A 19,541-nucleotide genomic window follows, 5' to 3' on the forward strand; every position below is an offset into this window, starting at 1 on the left:
TTACAATTGCACGTTGAACAATTTGGTTGCATCTTTCAGTTTGTGTTTGAACTTAATTTAACTTTAAAATTATTTCGACAACAAGCTCGTTTTGCAGTATTAAGTACCAGTTTTCATATCGTTCAATAAGTTTTAGTTTTTCTATTCATTTTTTATTCGCTATTCAACTATAATTTATCCCCTACCCTTGCAGCTTGGCATATACCTACCCTAGAATGCCGCGAATCAAGTCAAGATGACACGGTTGAGTGTATGCAAGTTTCTTTATTACGAGTATGTGTATAAATTTATTGTATATAGCGTTTAACTGAAATACTGTAATCGCATTTGAGCAACATTTGGTTTCACTCTGAATTGCTTTCCTATTTTTACATTTTTTCTTACTCGAACATAATTTTCTTTCAACATTTACTTACGAGTACGTTCAATTTACAACTTTGCTTCAGATACATTTACATACCGACTACATTCTGCCGATTGTTATAGAATTGATTACAGAACTGTTTCAATCTGGGACACAGCTCTTGCATGTTTTCTCAATATTTGACAGGCAAGTGAAGGTCATAGGTTGTTGAATGAAAAGTAAGCAAATGGGTGTTTGGAAAAATAGTTTAGTGGAGAGACAGACAGCTACATTTTTATTATCTGATGCTATAATATTGAATGGCTATCATGAAACGCATTTCGCTTAAAAAAATAAATGGATTAGTTCTCATAATACCATCTTTAAATTACTGATGTGTTGGAATCTTGAAGTTTCTCTGTCTTTTTGAATGTTTTAAACCTGTAAACCTAGCAAAAATGTGTGCAAGGTTCCTTATCTGCTGTTATACTTGTAGATAAAAAAAACGTAAAGAGGTTTTCACCCATGTAGCTGAATATTTAAGGAAGCAACAAAATTATTTTTGAAATAATAATATTATGGAAATTATAGTAGAATTGGATTTTAGAGTGCCTTCTTCAAATATTGCTATTAAATTCTCAAACTAGTTAACAAGCAAATAACCAGGCTTGAAACACCCATATGCGAAACCTTTGTCTACCACGATGCTTTTGGTTCTTATTTTTTGAACGCGGGGCTATATACTTAACTTAAGGAGTTGGCTTCCTACTCGTAACATGGCCGTAACAGTGGATATACTTAGTACATACATTTCAAATGCTATGTAGACATACCTGGTATCAATCGAACTTAACTGTAGACTCTTGCTTACAACTAAACTGGATCACTTTTGATTTGTTTCTTAATGCAAAATATTTTTTAGACTAAGTATTGTTGTTGTTTTTGTTATAGCAATACATACAAAACAAACCCGTTATGCTTAGGCTAAGATTTTCCATTGCTGCTTGTGCTTACGAACATTCGTTTTTCGTCAAATTGTTTTCCCATCTGTGGGTTGGCCAGCTGTCGTACTAGCCTCGAGATATGGCGCCTGTTATTGGCTAAAAAAATGATTTGTGCGTATAGCTTTGGGGCTGCGTCTATTATATGTATTTTCCCTTTGTTTCCTTCACAGGAATTGCCGTTAAAAATATAAAATATATTTGCGAGCAAAGAGGAAAATGAATTATGACATTTTTAAAGAAATGAGGATGAAGTAGCACTAGGAGGCAAATAAACACACCAGGGATTGTATCAGACGCAGGCTATTTTTCAACCGCAATTCACAAACTACTATGCAGGTGTGTCCGTGTCTATATGCGTGTGGATGGGTGGGTTGCGCCATTTTTAGCATGCACGCGTTTTATTTATTCATATCTGGTATAGCTTTTGCGGTACTTGTTGCCCATACATATATAGAAGACTCATAGTTGTAACTGAACCTGGAACATTAGTCTAAGTTGGAACAGGAGCTGGGACTAGAAGAGAAGCCGAAGCTGTGCTTGTTGTTTATGACAAACTTGTCCTGCTGGCCAGCTGGAACGCTCCTTCGGTGGCTCAGTTGTAGTTGTCAGATGAACGCCAACGCTTGTCACGCTCATAAATATTCAGCTTCTGTTATGGAATCTGCAGTTGCTGCAGCTGTTCCTCCTGGCCGGCTCCTCGCTGTAGTTGCTGCAGTTGAGGATGCTGATAGTGTTGTTGTTGCTGCTGCTGTTGTTGTTGCTGTTGCTGCTGCTGCCTCTGCTGGCCCAGGAGCGCCGTGTGTTCGGTCATGTTTTTGATCATGCGCGTTCTTTCTAAATTCTCGCGAATAATCCTTTCGTTTTCTTGACGCACTGCACCGGGTAGGGGAGGAGAGTAAATGGTAGAAGTGGATTAACAATTTGTCGTATATAATAATGGCAGTGAATAAGTAATAAGCAAAGGCAGGGCATGGCTTTAAACTACAAACTTTAATGGAACGGCTTGCATAGCTAAGAGGCGCGATGTTTCAAATCCGTTAAATAATTAATCATCATCATTAATAATTAGGACACGACGTTCTTCTCCCACTGTTGCTTTTCGTTTAAACTGCAGTTGAAGTAAATGCCTGTTGATGAATTTCTTAAATATAACTTTCATCAATCCAGACTATTTACTTTAAGCACAGTTTAACATTTTACTGACTCGTTTGCTGACACAGTTTCGTTTGTTTTGTTACACAACACCCAACCACATCCCTCATCCCCCTCACATCATCTCACATCACCCACAACCAAACCTCCTACAACTCCCCATGACGCGCACTCAACAATGTTTGCACGGCCGTTTTGTGTGTATTACATGCTTTTGTGCATTTTACAGCAGTTTTAATTAACAGCAAAAGAATTGACAAGCTTCATCATTTCCCATATTCCCTCCACAACAACCCCCCCCCCCCCCCAACCCTTCGGTTATTGCTGCAGCTGTTTGTAGTCACTATCAGCATGTTCATACATGTATGCATGTTGGGAAAGTGTCAAAATTTGTTTGCCAATCAATCACATGTGCACATATTTGCTTGGCCACCGAGTTCGTCCTCTTTTCGCTTGATGTCTCGTTGCCGCACTTCCTGCAATTCATGTTCCATAGTGTGCAGTATATATATATATATATATGTGTGTGTGTTTGTCGAAGCTTGTTTATTGCACCTGTTCATGCTCTAAATGCTATCTAGCTGTAATAGATTCGCTTCGAACAATTTTCTGTTTAGCAAACGAAAACCTTGAGTTCCAAATGAACTCATGAGCCTGCCTTTGGAACCTTTCTTCGTTAATTGCTGTACATACTTTTCCCGCACCACATTTTTCCATGTAACACAAAGTATCTTTGGACGCCCTGCAGCTAAAGCATAAATAGGACATTTATTATGTTTGCATAAATCTGTGTAAAAGGCAGAAGGGAGCACTGGATATTGCTTAAAGGATATTGCTCTTTATCAGCATGGATATATGTCCAACTGTCTCGCTTGAATGAATGCTTTAGTTTCAAAAAAGGCTGAGTCCGGAATTCTCGAATTCCTATGTATAGTTACTTGCACTTACTAGAAATCTATAATTTTGATGTTTTGTTTACAAGATGCCCACTAGAGTTTATTCGTGTGTTGTAAAAATTACAATTTTTTGAAACAATCCGTATTTTAAATGTTTGCTGTCCCCGCGCGCATTTTTTTATTGTTAATAAGAAGATTCGGCCTGGTCTTTGTCCATTGAACTCGACCATCTCGCCTCTGCATGCAAAATAATGCAGCTGTTTGTTCTGTTGCATCAACTAGCGCATAGTTGCTCTTCAACAATGAATTGCAGTTGCTGGAATTTAATTAAAATTCTTGCGCTACGATGGCGTGCCATTCGCATACTTGCAGGCGCACGCCAAATATTACAAAAATAAGGGGGAAAAAATAGTGGCATAGAGGCATATTGCATTACTTTTTATTGCGAAAAGCATACATAAATGCAAGCATTCAAGTAATTTGTTGCTGAAATTGAAAAATTAGCAATAAAGCCCTAACAAATATTCGACAAGCCCGCGGCCACAAAAATGTACGCTTTAAACGCATTCCCTGCATTAAATTAAGAGTGACCCCGCCAGTTCGTCACCATGCGCATGCATGTCCTTTTGAGGCGGCAACTAACGCATAATGCACAGGAGTGCAGCTCAAAGCCAAACTCAAACAGAGCGTCCTCTGTCGAGTGTTGTTGTTTTTCTTGCCGCTTCTGTTGCTGTTGCTTGTGCAGCAACTGTTGCCTTTGTATGGCATCTGAGGCGTATGTACGAGTACGGCGTGTTAATGTGTGTTTGGCAGGCCGGAGGCGAATATGGGGACACGAATGGCGATGGGTATGGGGTACTAGCGGTTAGGCCTAGAGGTGATGCCAGCCATTATTCACATGCCGTGGAGCCGTGTTGTTGCTATTGCTCTAGTAAATAGCAGCTACTCAGCATGTGGAAGCGACATGTATGCTCCGATTGTGTGTGCGTGCCTGCGTCGTGGGCTATTTGAGACCAATTAACATATAACTTTCCCACTGGTAAACAAGTTAAATTGTTAACAGCTATTATGGCCGCTCATAGCTGCAGCTCCCGGCAAGCGTCTAACTTTGTATAGTATGTGCCATGAATGGCCATACGCGTAGGTGTGTGAGTGTGCACGTGTATCTGTATGTGCCTAGGTAGGTAGCTGTAGCTGTAGCTGTACATGTGCATTCTTTGTCTTTCTTGTTGCTTAATTATTTATGTGGCGTTGAAAGCAGCATCATGTGCGTGTGTAACTACTTGGGTTGTTGTTGTTGTAGCTCCTGCTGTCGTGGTTGTTTTGTGGAAAAGAGCAGAAGCCCCCCGACAACTAATTAGTTGCTTGGTAATCTATTTTGCAGTTTTTTAAAGAGTACTTTAATTTTAAGCGTGAATTTGTAACATTTAAAGTTATGTTCTCAGTGTTGGTGTGAATTATTTATGCCATAAAGTATGCTATGTTATTTTTAAATCCTGCTGAGAGAAAATGTTTTTATTCTTTTTGACAGCAAATTATTTAAAATCATTGGGTGTGGCAAGAATTATTTTCCAACTAGGTCAACGATAAAATGCTCAATGTAAATTAACGACAACAAATAATAATAAATGTATTCAAAACGTGGACTGCTTTAGATAAAAACTAGATCCAAACGGCAGGTTTCCTTTGGATGCTCTAGGATGATGAATTTGACATAATTTCGTTATCTTACTGGGCGTATAGGTAATATTTAAGGAGTTCCTGTCATTTCCCAGATCGATCTATATTTGTCCATCATAGGCAACCATTTGGCAATTGAAGTTGTCAATTTATTTTTGATATTTGTAGCGATGTGAGCTCTGAATCAACACATATACTATACGTACACGCATATGTATAAATATCCACACCCATAAATGCATGCATATGCCCGTACATACTACAAATACACACATAATGCGTTTTAATATGTTGTCGTTGCTTTAGTCGCATGGTCACGTGGGCATTGCCTCGCCAAGTGACGTTCACAGGCATGGAGGCTGCCTCAAAGCAAGGCCATGAAGCCAACTGAGCGGGCAATGTCACCAACATGAGCGGAGCTCGCTGCCAACAATAAACAATTGTTGCTGTTGCACTCTCCCTCACAGACACGCTTATGCGAGTACATTGGCAGATGAAAAAGTAACCTAGTTTCATGTCGTAAACGTAAAATTAAGGCTTATGGGTGTGTGAGTGTGCTTATGCGCATGTGTGTGTGTGTGTGTGTTTGTGTGTGTGCATATTTGTAAATAAGTGTAAGTGTGCCTGTCTGTTGGGCACACATAAAAACATAAAACCAACTGTACCGCACCGTTATAATGCTTCGTGTGCACATACACACACACACACACACACACACACACACTGAAAGAGAGAGACACACACACATAATAAAAAAACACACGCGCGCGCCTCTTGATACAAACAAACAGCGAAACTATTAAAAGAAAGTATGAAAAAGTGAGCATGATAACTACGGTCGCAATGTTCAGGCTGCTCAGACGGGCATGCGTTTGTAACTACGAGTATACATGTGTATGTATATATTTATATGTGGGTGTGAGTGAGCGTTTGTGTGTGTGTCGGTCAGCTGTTGTCGTCGTTGGTTGGCAGCGGTACTGTTAGCCCGTTGCCATTGTCTGTGCTTAGCCAAACAACACAACAAGCGTACGAAGGCACGCACACAGCCACACATTTTTGCAACCATAACCATCGGCCGTGCTGATTAGTTTGCGTTTGGCTGCCTGCCTGCCTGCCTGCCTGACTGCCTTCTCCCTTCTCCTTTCAGCAGGTGAGGTGGCTTGTCGACGCACGACAGCCTGCAGCCAAAGTCATTAAAGCCAAAGTAAGTATAATTTTTTATGGCCGGCGCATGTGTGAGTGCGTGTGTTTGCATTTGTTGGCGAGCCAAAGTAAGGCTAAGTGAGTCGGTGAGTCAACGTTAGTGCTTGGCCGGTTAGTCAGTTATGTAATGCTCGAGATTTTCTGAGGCTTTTGTCAGCTCAAGCTGGTAATCAGGCTGTTTGTTCATTTGGATAGCATTACAAACATTTTCGAGCATGTCCATAGTATACCCGGTACTTGGTACGCAATGTGCATTTGATAATTTGGAACTCACCGGGTCGTGAAGTACCAGAGAAAAATGGCAAAAATTGTAAATATATTTACATTTTATTAAGCGCCACTAATTACCTAAATTAATCGTTTTAGAATCTTTAAGTAGTTCAAAAGCACATTTTACAATTGCACCTCATTCTTCAAAGAGTTTACTTTAAGGCATATAAGCCATAGCAATTAATGATAATTAATCAATGATTAAAAATCATGCAAACAGTGAGATAACTTCTTCTTTTTTTTTATCATTATTACACAACACAATTCGAATTTCAAAGAATTATGGGCGCAAACAACTGCCAACAAAAGGCCTATGCTCGATTATATGTTCGACGATCAATTTCTGGTTTCAGTAAATGGCTTAGGTTTTTTTTTGAAAATGTGATAGTTATCTCGTTGTTTATTATTCTCTGCTGTACGTCCATTTATGTATATGTGTGTGCTTGCATGTGTGTGTGTGTGTGTATTCGCGTGTCTGTGTGCTTTATTTGACAACAGCGCACGCAAAAATGTTTCTTTGTAAATGATTTGCGAATATAATAGAACGAATGACTGGCAAAAACGTAAACATCATGGCGATGCTGCCTACTTACAGGCGTGTGTTTGTGTGTAGCATTTGCTGCAATTGCTGAATTGGTCGAGAGGATGTGGTCGCGGCGGTGGTGCTCTGGCTATGTGGCTATTTGAGGAGATTATTGTAGTGCTCACGTTTGATGCAAGTAGAAACAAAAGTGCTCGTTGCCGTAGCAATTAGCCGACATCGATTGGCTAAGCGGATTGATTGCTGAATGTACAAAACACACGCTCACGCACACATGGGAAGCAAAAGCATAGTACTTAGAACTGAATAGCATAGAGTCGAAACAAACCGATTTGAATATCGATGGGTTGGAACGTCTCAGATTGCTTTGCATTTTATCGAGCGCTGTGCACACGAAGCCTACGATGAGTGTCAATACTACGTGCTTGTCTCTAATAGTGGCTGTTCCTATTATTATTATTGTTATTGTTATTATTATTGTTGTTGTTGTTGTTGTTGTTGTTGTTGTAGTTCTTAGTGTTGCTGTAGTTGTTGCATTTGCACTTCATGATGGTCGCATACCCGTGTAGTGGACCGGTGTATCCCTGCTGAACGAATGCGTCTTCTTGCCAGATTGACTCTGTCCAGAGGTGAGGGTGACAACCACAACGAAAATGCTGGCACACACCAAACATAAGAGTACGGTGGCTAGGACTATGCAGACGATGCGTTTCCGCTTACGATCAGCATCCTCATCCTCGTCGGTGTCATCGCTCAACGACTTCTTCTTCAGCTTATGCGAGCCCCCACTCACCGAGGCCTTCCGGCCAGCGGCCAGTTTGTGATGAAAGGGTCGCAGAACCTGCGCGGCAAATGCTGCGTCACTAAGCTCGTAGGTCAACGAGGGTTTGCGTTCGAAAGAAGGTCGCTTCTCGTCGATAAAGGCAGCGGCTGCAGCCGATATTGGACGTGGGCTGCGTTTTATTTCGTCCAGACTGGCACCCGCGGTTGGCACGGCCGTGGACAACGGACGACTGTTGCGTCGGTGGGGTGAGGTAAGCTCAAAGTCTTCGCCAGCTGAGCCAATGGTGCTCGGTCCCGGCATTCCAGTATCCCCGATAAAGCTTTTCGACTTCTTCGATGCGCTCAGAGTCTCTCGATATGTTCTGAGTCTCATGCTCGCACTATGCAATGCCTTGGCCTGTTTTACACTGGCGCTAGCATTTGTGCCTTGGAATGCAGCTGCGGCTGCCAGCACTCCCGGCCTGTGGACAGTCAGCTCCTCTAAATTGCTAGGCGAGAGGTAAAGCGAGCGTCCGTGTTGCGCCCCACGCTTGAAGTGGTACGCAGCCGTAGCCGCCGCTGCGGCACTGTGCAATTGCAAGGTGTGTGCGGCACTTGAGGTTGATGGTCTTCCGTCTAGCTCTAAGCTGTGCGTGCTCTGTTGCCGTGAATGCGGGTGCGTTTCACGTTTTTGCTTCACGCTGTTCGAGCTGGAGGGCGGATGGGTCGCACTGTGACCGGCCATGACGGTGCCGCCGCTTTCCTCGAAGGAGCCAGAGCTCTTGCGAAGACGCTGCACAGTCGCCATATCAGCAACGCCAAGATCCTCCATTTTGGTGTGACTGTTGCTGCGCGATCTCGACTCAACAAAGAGCTCGTTTTCCAGTGACAAATTCGACTGCGGGAAGAGGGAGGTGGGACGACCATCCAATGGATCCATTACATCGTCATTCAGTGATGGATGACGTATTTGGGACTCGACTACCGAGTCCGGTTTGGTGCTGGGTCGGCGCGCAGGATCGTTGAAAGATCGATGCGAACGACAGCCCCGTCGGCTGGGTGAAGGGGAACGCGATAGTTCCTTGCCCGCCGGTGGTCCCGGCATCAAAAAGTTGGCGCGCACCGAACTGGTGCGCCGACTAGAGGCCGCCGAGGCGGAACTAGCCTGCAGTATCTGTTCCATGGCGGCGGGATCTTGTTGAGCGTGGAAGGAATGCGTTTTCTTCATCTGAAAATTGGCAGACGGATGCACGTCAATAGTGTCTGAGCGCCGGAACAGGTTCTTCTTCAGCGGGTGCGTGTGCAGAGCGCCGCTGCTGCCGCTGCTGCTGGCGGCGGCGTGTGCACGAAATGCCGCCGAAGCTGCAGCCACAGCCGCTGATGGCGGCAGCATATCATCGACATCGATGAACTGTATCGGTGATGTGCTACCGCCAAGCGGGGATCGCCCCAGGCCATGCCCTAGGCTCATGCCACTGCCAACACCGCCGCCGCCAACATCTTCGCCCAGACTGCTGCTGCTGACCAGGTAGATGTCCGGCTGATGCTGCTGATACTGATGCGCTGCTGCGGAGCTGCTGCTCCCCAGGACGGGGCTAACGGCATGCGAGTGCGAGGTAGGCGAACTGGTGGAGCTCGAGTGCGTGTGCTGGCGGTGCGGATGCTGGTGGTGGCGCGCAGCAGCGGCCTGTGCGGCCAAATGCTGAAATGTGTGCAGATGCTGCTGCTGTTGGTGCTGTTGGTGGTGTTGTTGTTGGTGGTGGTGCTGTTGGCGTGCAGAGAGTGCTGGCGAAACGGCACCACTGCCACCGCCCCCGCCACCGTGTGGGTGTGGGAGATGTTGTGCTGGGAGTGCTAGGGTCTGCGGCGGAGCCGAGCGCAAGGGCAACGGCGAGGCCGAGCGGTGGATCAGCGGCTGTTCAATAATCAGTCCATCGTCGAGCAGCATCTGCTCGCCTAATGGCGCATAATTGTCGATAGCCATAGAGAGGGATCTATGGATGGCCTTCAGCTTGGGTGGCTTCTTCTTGGTGGCGGGATTGTCAAACGAAGACGAGCCCGCCGTGTGCTCTTCGTCCGCGGCGCCGGACGTCATGTACGGATCATAGCTATGAACGGCAACCACATGCTGGTGCTGGCCCGGCCCTTGTTGGTGCTGTTGTTGGTGGTGGTGTTGTTGCTGCTGTTGCTGATGATGTTGGCGCGACTGATGCTGGTGGTACTGCTCATGCTGCTGACCACCGCTGGTGCCGCGCTCCATGCGGTAGTAGTACTGGCGTGGGTATCTATGGTAGTAATGTGCAATTGTGGTGCTGGTATGTGGGATTTGGCTCGAGCAGGAAGAGGGTAATCACACTGACACTGACCTGGGCGCGGGATTGCGGCTCGGACCGGTGCTGGTAGCGTTGTAGCCACCTAGTTAGGCGTCTTAGATAACGGTGCTAGCGGTGACAGTTCTTGTGATTCTTGTGATTCTGGTGGTTCTGGTGGTTCTAGTGGTTCTAGTGGTTCTAGTGGTGGTTTTTGGGTGGCAGAGGGTGCTCTACTAATTTGTGCTGACTTGGTTAGCTTGTGTCGCGGGCAGGGGAGACACACAGACACGGATATAAATGTGGTGGCGCACACAAACACAAACACTTGGTGCTGTGTGGATGTGCAGGACATTTAGGACATTTAGCAAGACATAGTGGTATACGTATACGTGTGGTCACAATTAAGAACAGTGTGCCAAATACATATGTAAGAACTAAAATTGGAGTTAAGCGTGTGTGTGTGTTTGTGTAGGCTATAGCTGTAAAAATTATTGCTTCTGCTCTCTCTCTCAGAGACTACTGGTAGTGTTCTTGTGTTCTGCTATTGAACTATGTTTTATTGCTGTTGTTGTGCGTTTCATTTGATTCTTTATCACTTTTGCTTTGCAGGTGCTTTTGCTTTTTGTTTTGTTTTGTTTTGCTTATGCTTTGTGTTCTTTTCGTGAGTTCTTTTGCTTGAGTGCTGAGTGCAATTGCAATTCTCTTTGCTACTTTGCTTTGTCGCTTTTAACTGTTTAATTTGTTTCTCTTTTATTGTCACATTGTGTATGTGGTTGCTGGTATTGTTGTTGTTGTTGTTGTTATTATTGTAATTCAAATGAGTATTTGATGATATTTCCTGTCCTTGCTCATCTACGTTCTTACTTTGAGGGTTACAAAATGTGCTGTTGTTGTTGATATATATTTTTGTTTTAATTTTCACTTAATCAGTAAAGTTTGCAAATATAAAAGCACAACTAGAAGTAGAGAAGAAAAAAATATATATACGTGAAGAAGTACATATTAGCAAGCTGATTGGATAAGTGCTGTGTGGGGAGGGGGCAGTGGTTGGTGGGTGTTGGGGGGTGCACAATGGGAATGGTGATTGGTGGCTGATGGGCAGTTGCTTGAAATTAAAAGCCAACAAATGTGTTACAGAGTAATAAAATCATCACAGCGCTCTACAAATTGAATCAAGTCGAGTCCGCTCAAATTGCTGCTCAAACAATAAGCCAATATACTACAAGTACATAGTATATCCTTAAAATGTACGCAATTCCCTAGCCCCGATAGCTATGGGCAGTCACGTAGCGGGTGCCCTGCTGTTTAATGTGCCATAATCAAATTTAATCTATGGAACAGCCACGATGGCCACACGGCAAACAAATCGTCAGTGGTCGTCAATGTCGTCAGGGACATTACGCTTCAACTCTTTGGGCCAACATAATTCATCATTTTCCCTTTGCCACTACCTTGACGGTAGTCTCTGTAGCATTTTGCATAATTTAAAGTGACATGCGGTTGGTTATTGGCCACAGACTCTGTGCTAGCTGGTTGGCGGACAGACAAATGGGCTGTGCGCGCCGGCGACTGTCACTCAGTGGGTTAATTTTTCAGTGTTCATTGATGGATGAGCGCTAGTTGACACACTTCTCCCTTACTTTTTCATCTCCTACTCTCCATCTCTTTCGCTCTTCTGCACCTGTGTGTGTGTGTGTGTGACTAGGCCTTGTAGTCATTCTAAATGGTATTTTAAAAATTAAAACGCTCTGCGGTTCGAGACCCAAAACGAGTTAAACATATTAAAAAGTTTCGTGTTGTTCAAAAAAGGTGAGTCACAGTCTCTGCCTCTACACATATATGCACATATCTATGTAGTACTATGTATATAAATGTCTGTGTGTGTGATATATCGGTCTGTCTGTCTGTCCGTAGTATGTATGTGCACGCTTGTGCCCAAAATTCAGAGAAGACTGTGAACATCACGTACTTTAAATATTTTTAAACGAGCTTAAGTGAAATTATATGTATTTTTAAACGAAAGCCTGCGATATATGTATACACAGCTCTGTGACACATACAGATATATGTATGTATGTACATATTTGTACATTAATATATTGATATGTATATGTCGGGAATTTTTGTCCCGCCAGCATGTTTGCGTATTTTCGTGTGTTTCCCAGCCAGCACGAACATGACTCGGTTGCTTGGGAAAACGGCGTAGGTCTTTGGGATGCTCACCTATGTTATAAGCGAAATACTCGAAATTCGCAAAAATACTCATCAAATTTGGCATTGTATCAAATGTCGTACCAATTAAGAACGGTCAGGCAGTGATATGGGTGCACTGGCATACGAAATTGGCTTAATTTCTGATATAGGACTCGCAGACGTGTCTAAAAATATACTTCATAGCTAGATTCATGCACTTGAAAAAATATGTTGCCTACTTTCGTGATATCTTTGATTGTAAATGAGAGAAATAGTTTTTTTAAATATGAAGAAAGAAACGAAACTCTCCTTGTTTTGGTTTGCACTAATGGCTCCATTGCAATAGGGTATCCTGTTTATTGTGAACGCACATTGCACTTATTACCATTCAATGTGCCTGCTGGCTACATTTGTAACTCACAGAAGACCAAGTAACTATTAGAATGGATTAAAAAACAGCACGGCCAGGCGAATCTAAATATCGATGCACTATAGGTCGGTTTTACACATCTTTCCTAGCCTTTCCTAGGCTACTACATTTAAACTTTGCAATAGCACTTCTTATTGTTACTTATATTATATATTAATTATTAAATTATTATATTAATTATGATTGAAATAGTGTCTCTGCATGAAATGAAGCTTCATGTGTGGAGAAACATTCGCTAGTACAGACACAAAACGTTTAAAGTTTTGCTTGTTTTTATCCTACGTAACGATATTACAAAACTGTGGGTAGTAAGTTGTGACTATGCAACAATTTTACAAAAACGACACAGTAATTTAGTTGCTGCTGCTGGCTTGTGGTAATGGCTGGCTGGCTTACCATTTTAATAGTTCACTTTTTTGTATACAAGATAGTTAGTTGTCCTAGCCGAATATAGTTTATAAAGTAATGTTTAACAAGTGATTATCGTACTTTTTGCTTCCAGCTGGATCGGCCAGCCTGCCATTAAAGTCTGAGCATACCCCACATGTTCGAAGCCCAGTTGCTTCTGTCAAGCTCCATTCACACACTCACACGCACGCACAAGTGGGGCGTCCCTAATTGCCATAAACAATGCTTAATTAACATAAAACTAACATTTCAAAATGACAACAAAAGCAATTTAAACAACTATACGTGCGTAATGAAGTCCGCCCACACTTCTAGTGGCCAAACAGATCCAGGCAGGGGCATTAAGCGCACGCCTTCGAGTTTTTGGGCATGACTCGGCACCGTTAACAGCTCTGATTTGGTTAAGTGCGGCATGGTGTGAAAATCAAAGTGGCATTAAGCACACGCCCACGCACTTTTGACGATGGTGCGATGACAGAAAGACAAGCGGACAGACAGAGTGTGTGAACAATTAATTGCGTTTAAGGGAAACCGATGCTGCCGATGTAGCTGGCATTAAGGAATTTATATGCTTGGTTGCTTTTACAAAATCGAATGTGTCTTTAAGTGTATGAGTAGTGTGAATATGTGTATGCGTGTGTGCGGTAGACGTCACTTAATATAATTAATTCGATGGTGTTTCCATTCGGTTTCACAGATATTCCGCGATTTTCTTACTAAAGTACACACAGCTTCCATAATTTGAGACCTTGCATCGGTGGAGTATATAAAAAAATGATGCCTGCAGATGTATTTTGCAATTTACAATCCCGAACTGGATCGTTTACTCGTATATGATGGATACATATACGATTTTCGGACAAATTTCAGATTTCGGGTTGAAAAGAAGAGCATACACAAAATCAATAGTCCCATTATAATTGGAAGAAGCTTTGAGAATTCTAAATCCACCAATTTGCCGCAATTCCTTGAAATTCGTTTAAATTTGTTCAAGCCAAATGAAATTGTAGTTAATATTATTTCATCTTCTTCGATAAAAGAGCTAACAACTGGATGAATAATCACGACTAATCTGCCATTTATTAAATTATTTAATTGGATTGAAAAAACAATCATTTAATTGATTGTAATGTCAATTTGTTCAAGCTTGGTGGGTCACATATTTTAATATATTTTAGACATAATTTTTATTGTTTGATAACTAAAATAATCGTTATATAGATACTGAAAACAGTTTTGACTGCGCCGATTGTTATTGTTGTATAGTGTTGGTGGAAGAATGAATTACAAGTATGCCCTTCTTGCTACCATTTGTGAAACAAGATTATCCCATTTCGATTAACTAAGTCTACAATAATCGAACATTACAACAACGGACTGTAGAGAATTGAAGTTGAAAATTGTAGTGATATTCTTTCAACTGCACATCTGTTTTAGTCACTACTCCTCCCACAATTAGTATTTTAGGAAGGTTGTTAGCGGACGATGAGGCTTCATTTATGGGCCGCGGATGACAGTCATGGATGACCAAATGTGTAATTAAACAAGGACAACGTTGTGACTTCTGTTGATGGCAGTGGAGGACTTATGGTTGCGGCGCAAGATAACGATTACATCTTAGCGGTTTTTGAGTTCTCAATGATTTGATTTCGTTTTAAATCTGACTATTTGAAGAAGTCTAAATCAAAAGTCATTTAATACCTGAGGGAAACAATACTTCCAAACAATAGTGGGAAATGGTCTGAATTTAGAGCATTTCGTACACAACGTATACTTGTGTAATATATATCAATATTTTTTGGATAAAGTGCGTTTATACAGTAATAATTTGATCTCCATACACAAACTAGTGCTACCAATTGGTTACTATTTTCAGCTTTTCTAATAATTAATTACAACAATCAGCGAATGATTTCGAAGCGCACAAGAATAAAATCAGACTTTTATTCCTGCATGTTACATTTTCTTTGTTGAGCCGTGCCACGAAATACACACTCGAGGGCTCAGTTGCACAATTAAAAGCATTAAAAGCACATACTCCTCGACCTCACACGCTCACATGCAGCTGCTCATTCACTTAGTCAGTCATTCAGTCAGTCAGACAGTATGTCAGTAAGTCAGCCAAGCTCGTTTTCTTTTGCACGCGCTTTTCCCGAAAAGCAGAGCATGCTAAAGTTTTGTTGTTGCTGTTTATGTCGGGGGATGGTGTTGGCATGATGGCAGAGGGGATGCTGCCTCTGAAAGCATCGCCTGCAGTTATGCAATATTATTTTAAAATAAATTCCACTATCACAGTGCGGCGCTTATTGTTGCAGGCGTCGGCTGCGGCGGCCTGTCAGCAGCAAGGCATAGAGACGTAAGAAAAAGCGCGTGCCACGCCATACATGAGTTGTTTCTTTTTCGTTTTTTGAGTTTGAAAATTTCCATTTTATTTGAATTGTTGAAGTTGCCAGGCATTTGCACTCGACGGCTATGCTTAAGATCATTGTGCGTGCTTGCCGCTTTAATAAACAGTCGTAAAAAGTTTCAAATGGTTGCCTTGCAAGTGCAGCAAACTGTTGGCCACATTAATTCTGTGCCTTGGCCTTCGGACCAACTTTACATGATGAAGAAACGCTTAACATTTCCCTAAGACGATATGCGGCTTGTGGAAATGGAAAAGAAATGAATATAGAGCGTACAAAAACATGAACTTTTCACCAGCCACAACGCCTTCGGTGGCGAATTCAATTAAATAACTGCACAAAAACTTTTGTAAAACAATTCAATGTACGCCCTGAATTCTTTGCTTCACAGTTTGACAAAAATTTATATACATTCTGTCTAGTTGCTGTTCTGTTCTGTTTCTGTTTCTCCCTGGCATTTTCCAAAAGTTTGCCATTTTTATTTTTTTATACTCGTACAATATGTATGTGGGAGTATTGTTGCCTACTTAGCACAAAGCTTTTGTAAAACCAGCAGAGGCAGTCGAATGAAAGTGAAGTGGCCTGCTGTGCTTGACCAACTGGCAACCTTCGAGCAACCTTCGTTGCCTTGCCATGGCCCGCCCTCGCTGGTTGCTTGCATTTTGATGAATTGTTGCCGAAGCTCCCACAGTTGCAAAGTCTGAGCAAAAGTGGCCTGAGCTTGAACTAAATTGCAAACTTTTGCGCAAATTCATTGACCAAGAGCAAAATAAAATAAGTGCCAAATTCTTAGACAGTTTTGTTAAATGAATTTACAAGACCGCAAGCTGTTTAGTTTTTGGCTTTACTGTGGAAGATTAGTGTAAGTTTTTTAGGGCGTGGGCAGGACTTTGACTGAATATGGCAGACTGGGGCAAGAGAAGGCTATTAAGTGCATTTTATTTCACTTATAGTGTGTTTTGCGGCAACTTTAATACCGTCGAGCATAGCCCTGTGTAATGAAAAGCAGGGCATAAAGTTTAATTTCGCAAAAACAAACAACAAGCCGGATCTGGGACACAAACAAACTAGTAAAGAAAACAAACAAACAAATGGCGGCGCAAAAGGAAACTACAGAAGACAGAAGGCGTTGCCTTTGCTCCTTTATCAACTGACTGGCCACTCGCCCCTTGCCGCCATTCCGCCATTCCAGCCTCCTCATTGTCCAGCAGTCGACTACTGGTTACTGGCCACTAGCTGCCCGTGTCATCACTTATTGTCTTTATTCTTGTTTATCGCTTGTGTGTCAGTGTATTCCTGTATTGTTCTCCAACATCTCTTCCTTGCGCACTTCCGCCAACTTTTGTTTATCGAAAATGGTCATAAATTCGCCGAGACTATGTTAAATTGTTATTTAAGTGTTGTTTAAGTTCTTACTCTTGGCTCTACACCCAGCAGGAGTGTACAAGTATGTGGTATTAATTGTGGTCGCTATGGCATATGGCAGACGAGTGCGCATAAAGCGAATTCAATTAGTCTAATGTATATTAAATGTGGCAGCCAGAAACTTTGTAATGGAGAAACGATTTGCTGAAATATTGCCACCACTCTCCTGAAAATTGTTCCCCAAGCTTAATCATAATTGACTGCACAAAGATTACACGACTCTAAGAACAAGAACAAGAGCACAGATATTATACATATTACTTATATCATCAGATTGGGAAGGTCATTAAATAAATTGTTAGGTTAAGTTGGAATTAAAATTATAGGTTTCTTAGAATTAAGCGTGGACTCGTTTATAAAAAGTCAATAATTTGAAACGAATAGCTAAATTTTCTCGCCTTCCCAATGGGCCTGATATACATAGTATATCCTTTATGCTATGTGAGGAGCATCACATATGTATAGTATGTCTATAATTTAAAATTTTATTCGATGAACGGCGGAAGACTCGCAAAAGTTTGCTTCAATGCGAATCAAACGTAATAAATAATATCTTTTTTCCCGCTGCAATATACTAGGGTTAAAAAAAAGCCCCATACTCATAATCATACATTCTTACGAGAATGTTGTTTGCATCCGAAAACTTTGCGTTATTTTGCCAAACATCGCCGACACTATGGGAGGGGAAATTATTTGTAGGAATACTCGTATATTTATTTATTAAAGAGTGTTTGCATTGGGGCCATTGATACAAAATCCATAAATAAATTGAAAGTCAAAGTCAGGCAAAAAACAAATACTCTGCCAGCAGCTCAGGCCCAATGGCTCATCGAATGACGCCGTACTCGCAGTCGCTGTCACACTCGCACTCCATAAATTACCGCAGTGTCTGGCGAGTGTATTAGGTTGGGACACATATGTATATAAACATTTTTGTGGCTTGCTTTAGGCGCAGCTGTAAATGGTCGCACACGAAATGGAAACTTGCCACACACGTACATACAAGTATATTACAGGCAGGCCAGCAGCAGGCAGGCAGTCAGCCAGTCAGCCAGCCAAGCAAACAAACCGCTCGGCAGATTTCTGACGTGTGTAAATAAATACATACATACATATACTTGTATTGTATATGTATATAAGTATACTATAGTATGCGAGTAAAGTTCGCCTTGTTGTTGCTATCAGGCGCATAGCCTAAGATAAAGATTTCTTTCGTTGCTGCTGCTATCCTTGTTGTTTGTATTTACAATGTAATTTGACAGTTTCAATTAATTGATTTATGATTACGCTTGAATGCGCAAGCAATTTAGATTGCTTGCCAATTTAGTTCACAGCCGAAGGACAACAGCTAACAATAACCACAACAACAATAACAACAACAACAACAACAACAATCTGTGTAATGCAACACTGCACAAGATTGTGAAAGAAAGCGCATCTTGTTTCCTTGCCACTTGTTAGTTCAGCCGCATGTTCATGCCTGTAATCAGCACATGTATGTATGTATTGTCGTGCTTGTGTGTGACCTCAGGTTATTAAAAAGCATGCAGCTGCATTAATCAATTGTTCAGATTGCAGCAAGATGGCGCCGGCTGCTGGCAAATTGAAAACGACAACATGGCCTATGAATACATGCAGGGCACGTTAGCCGATTTTGGTAGAAAACCCATGGCTTTATTGATTCATTGGCTTCGTATAATTTGACAGCATAAATAAATTAGCGCTGTAGCAATAACAATAACAACAACAACAGCAACAACAACAGCAGTGGCTGATGCTGGCTGAGTCTCGGCATGAAAAAGCCAGCATGCAAGCTCTCGAAACAAGGACAACAAAATCGTTAGCGGAAATTGGTAAGGCAACAGGATACACAAGGTACACCAGAACCAGTATGAGAACAACGCGCCTGCCGCAGGACGCAAATACAGCAACAAAGCAAGGCAAAAGGAACAAGAGCAACAACTGGCAAAGCGCACAAACGAACGCCTTCTCATATTGTAGTTGTTTTTTCTTTCCCCTACGGAAACGGAAATCTCAGGTGTTTGCTTTTTGCGTTGACTATGAAATGTGGGCGCTGGCTCTGGTGCTGGCACTGGCAATGACGTTGGCTCTGGCAGCCGTTCGTTGGCCCATTCTACTCATGTTGAAACAGCTCAAGCTAATTAATCTTATTTTGGCACAACGGCTGGCAAAAGTAAACGCAAAAGAAAATTAAACGTGACTCGCAACGCGTAATGGAAAGTGAAAAGAATTGTTGCGCAATGTATATTGCGGTATTCTTACTCGTCCGACCCGCCCCGCCCCCCACCGCCTGACGCACTTAAGAGCAGCTGCTTTACCCTAAGCACATTCTAAACGACTCGCGTGTTGTCTGCATTCCATCTGAATGATGTGATAAATGTCACAGTCCTGTGATGAATGCCCTGCTGCTTCCCATAAAGTGGAGCTGTGAACAAATTTCAAGTGTTGTCATTGTCATTCATGTGCTACATGTACGGGTACCTTCCATATACTATA

At 42.2% G+C, this 19,541-nt stretch overlaps 2 protein-coding genes across 2 annotated transcripts in view; both read right to left on the bottom strand.

Moving 5' to 3' along the window:
* Positions 1-683: 683 nt before the first annotated feature.
* Positions 684-19,541, bottom strand: part of LOC115624083 — a 73,053-nt gene continuing 54,195 nt past the window's right edge. Inside the window, exon 8 of the mRNA XM_030518676.1 lies at positions 684-2,220. Coding sequence (XP_030374536.1) covers positions 2,000-2,220 — 221 coding nt within the window. The 3' untranslated portion in view covers positions 684-1,999. The remainder of the gene's footprint in view (positions 2,221-19,541) is intronic.
* Positions 2,083-10,512, bottom strand: LOC115624104 (box A-binding factor). The gene is made up of 2 exons (XM_030518699.1): positions 7,142-10,512; positions 2,083-2,220 (listed from the first exon to the last, which is right to left on the bottom strand). The coding sequence occupies exon 1, from the start codon at positions 10,109-10,111 to the stop codon at positions 7,634-7,636; it is 2,478 nt and encodes an 825-aa protein (XP_030374559.1). The 5' UTR covers positions 10,112-10,512; the 3' UTR covers positions 2,083-2,220; positions 7,142-7,633.

This window comes from Scaptodrosophila lebanonensis, unplaced genomic scaffold (assembly GCF_003285725.1).
Source record: "Scaptodrosophila lebanonensis strain 11010-0011.00,11010-0021.00 unplaced genomic scaffold, SlebRS2 tig00000001-arrow-pilon, whole genome shotgun sequence".
Taxonomy (NCBI): Eukaryota; Metazoa; Arthropoda; class Insecta; order Diptera; family Drosophilidae; genus Scaptodrosophila; species Scaptodrosophila lebanonensis.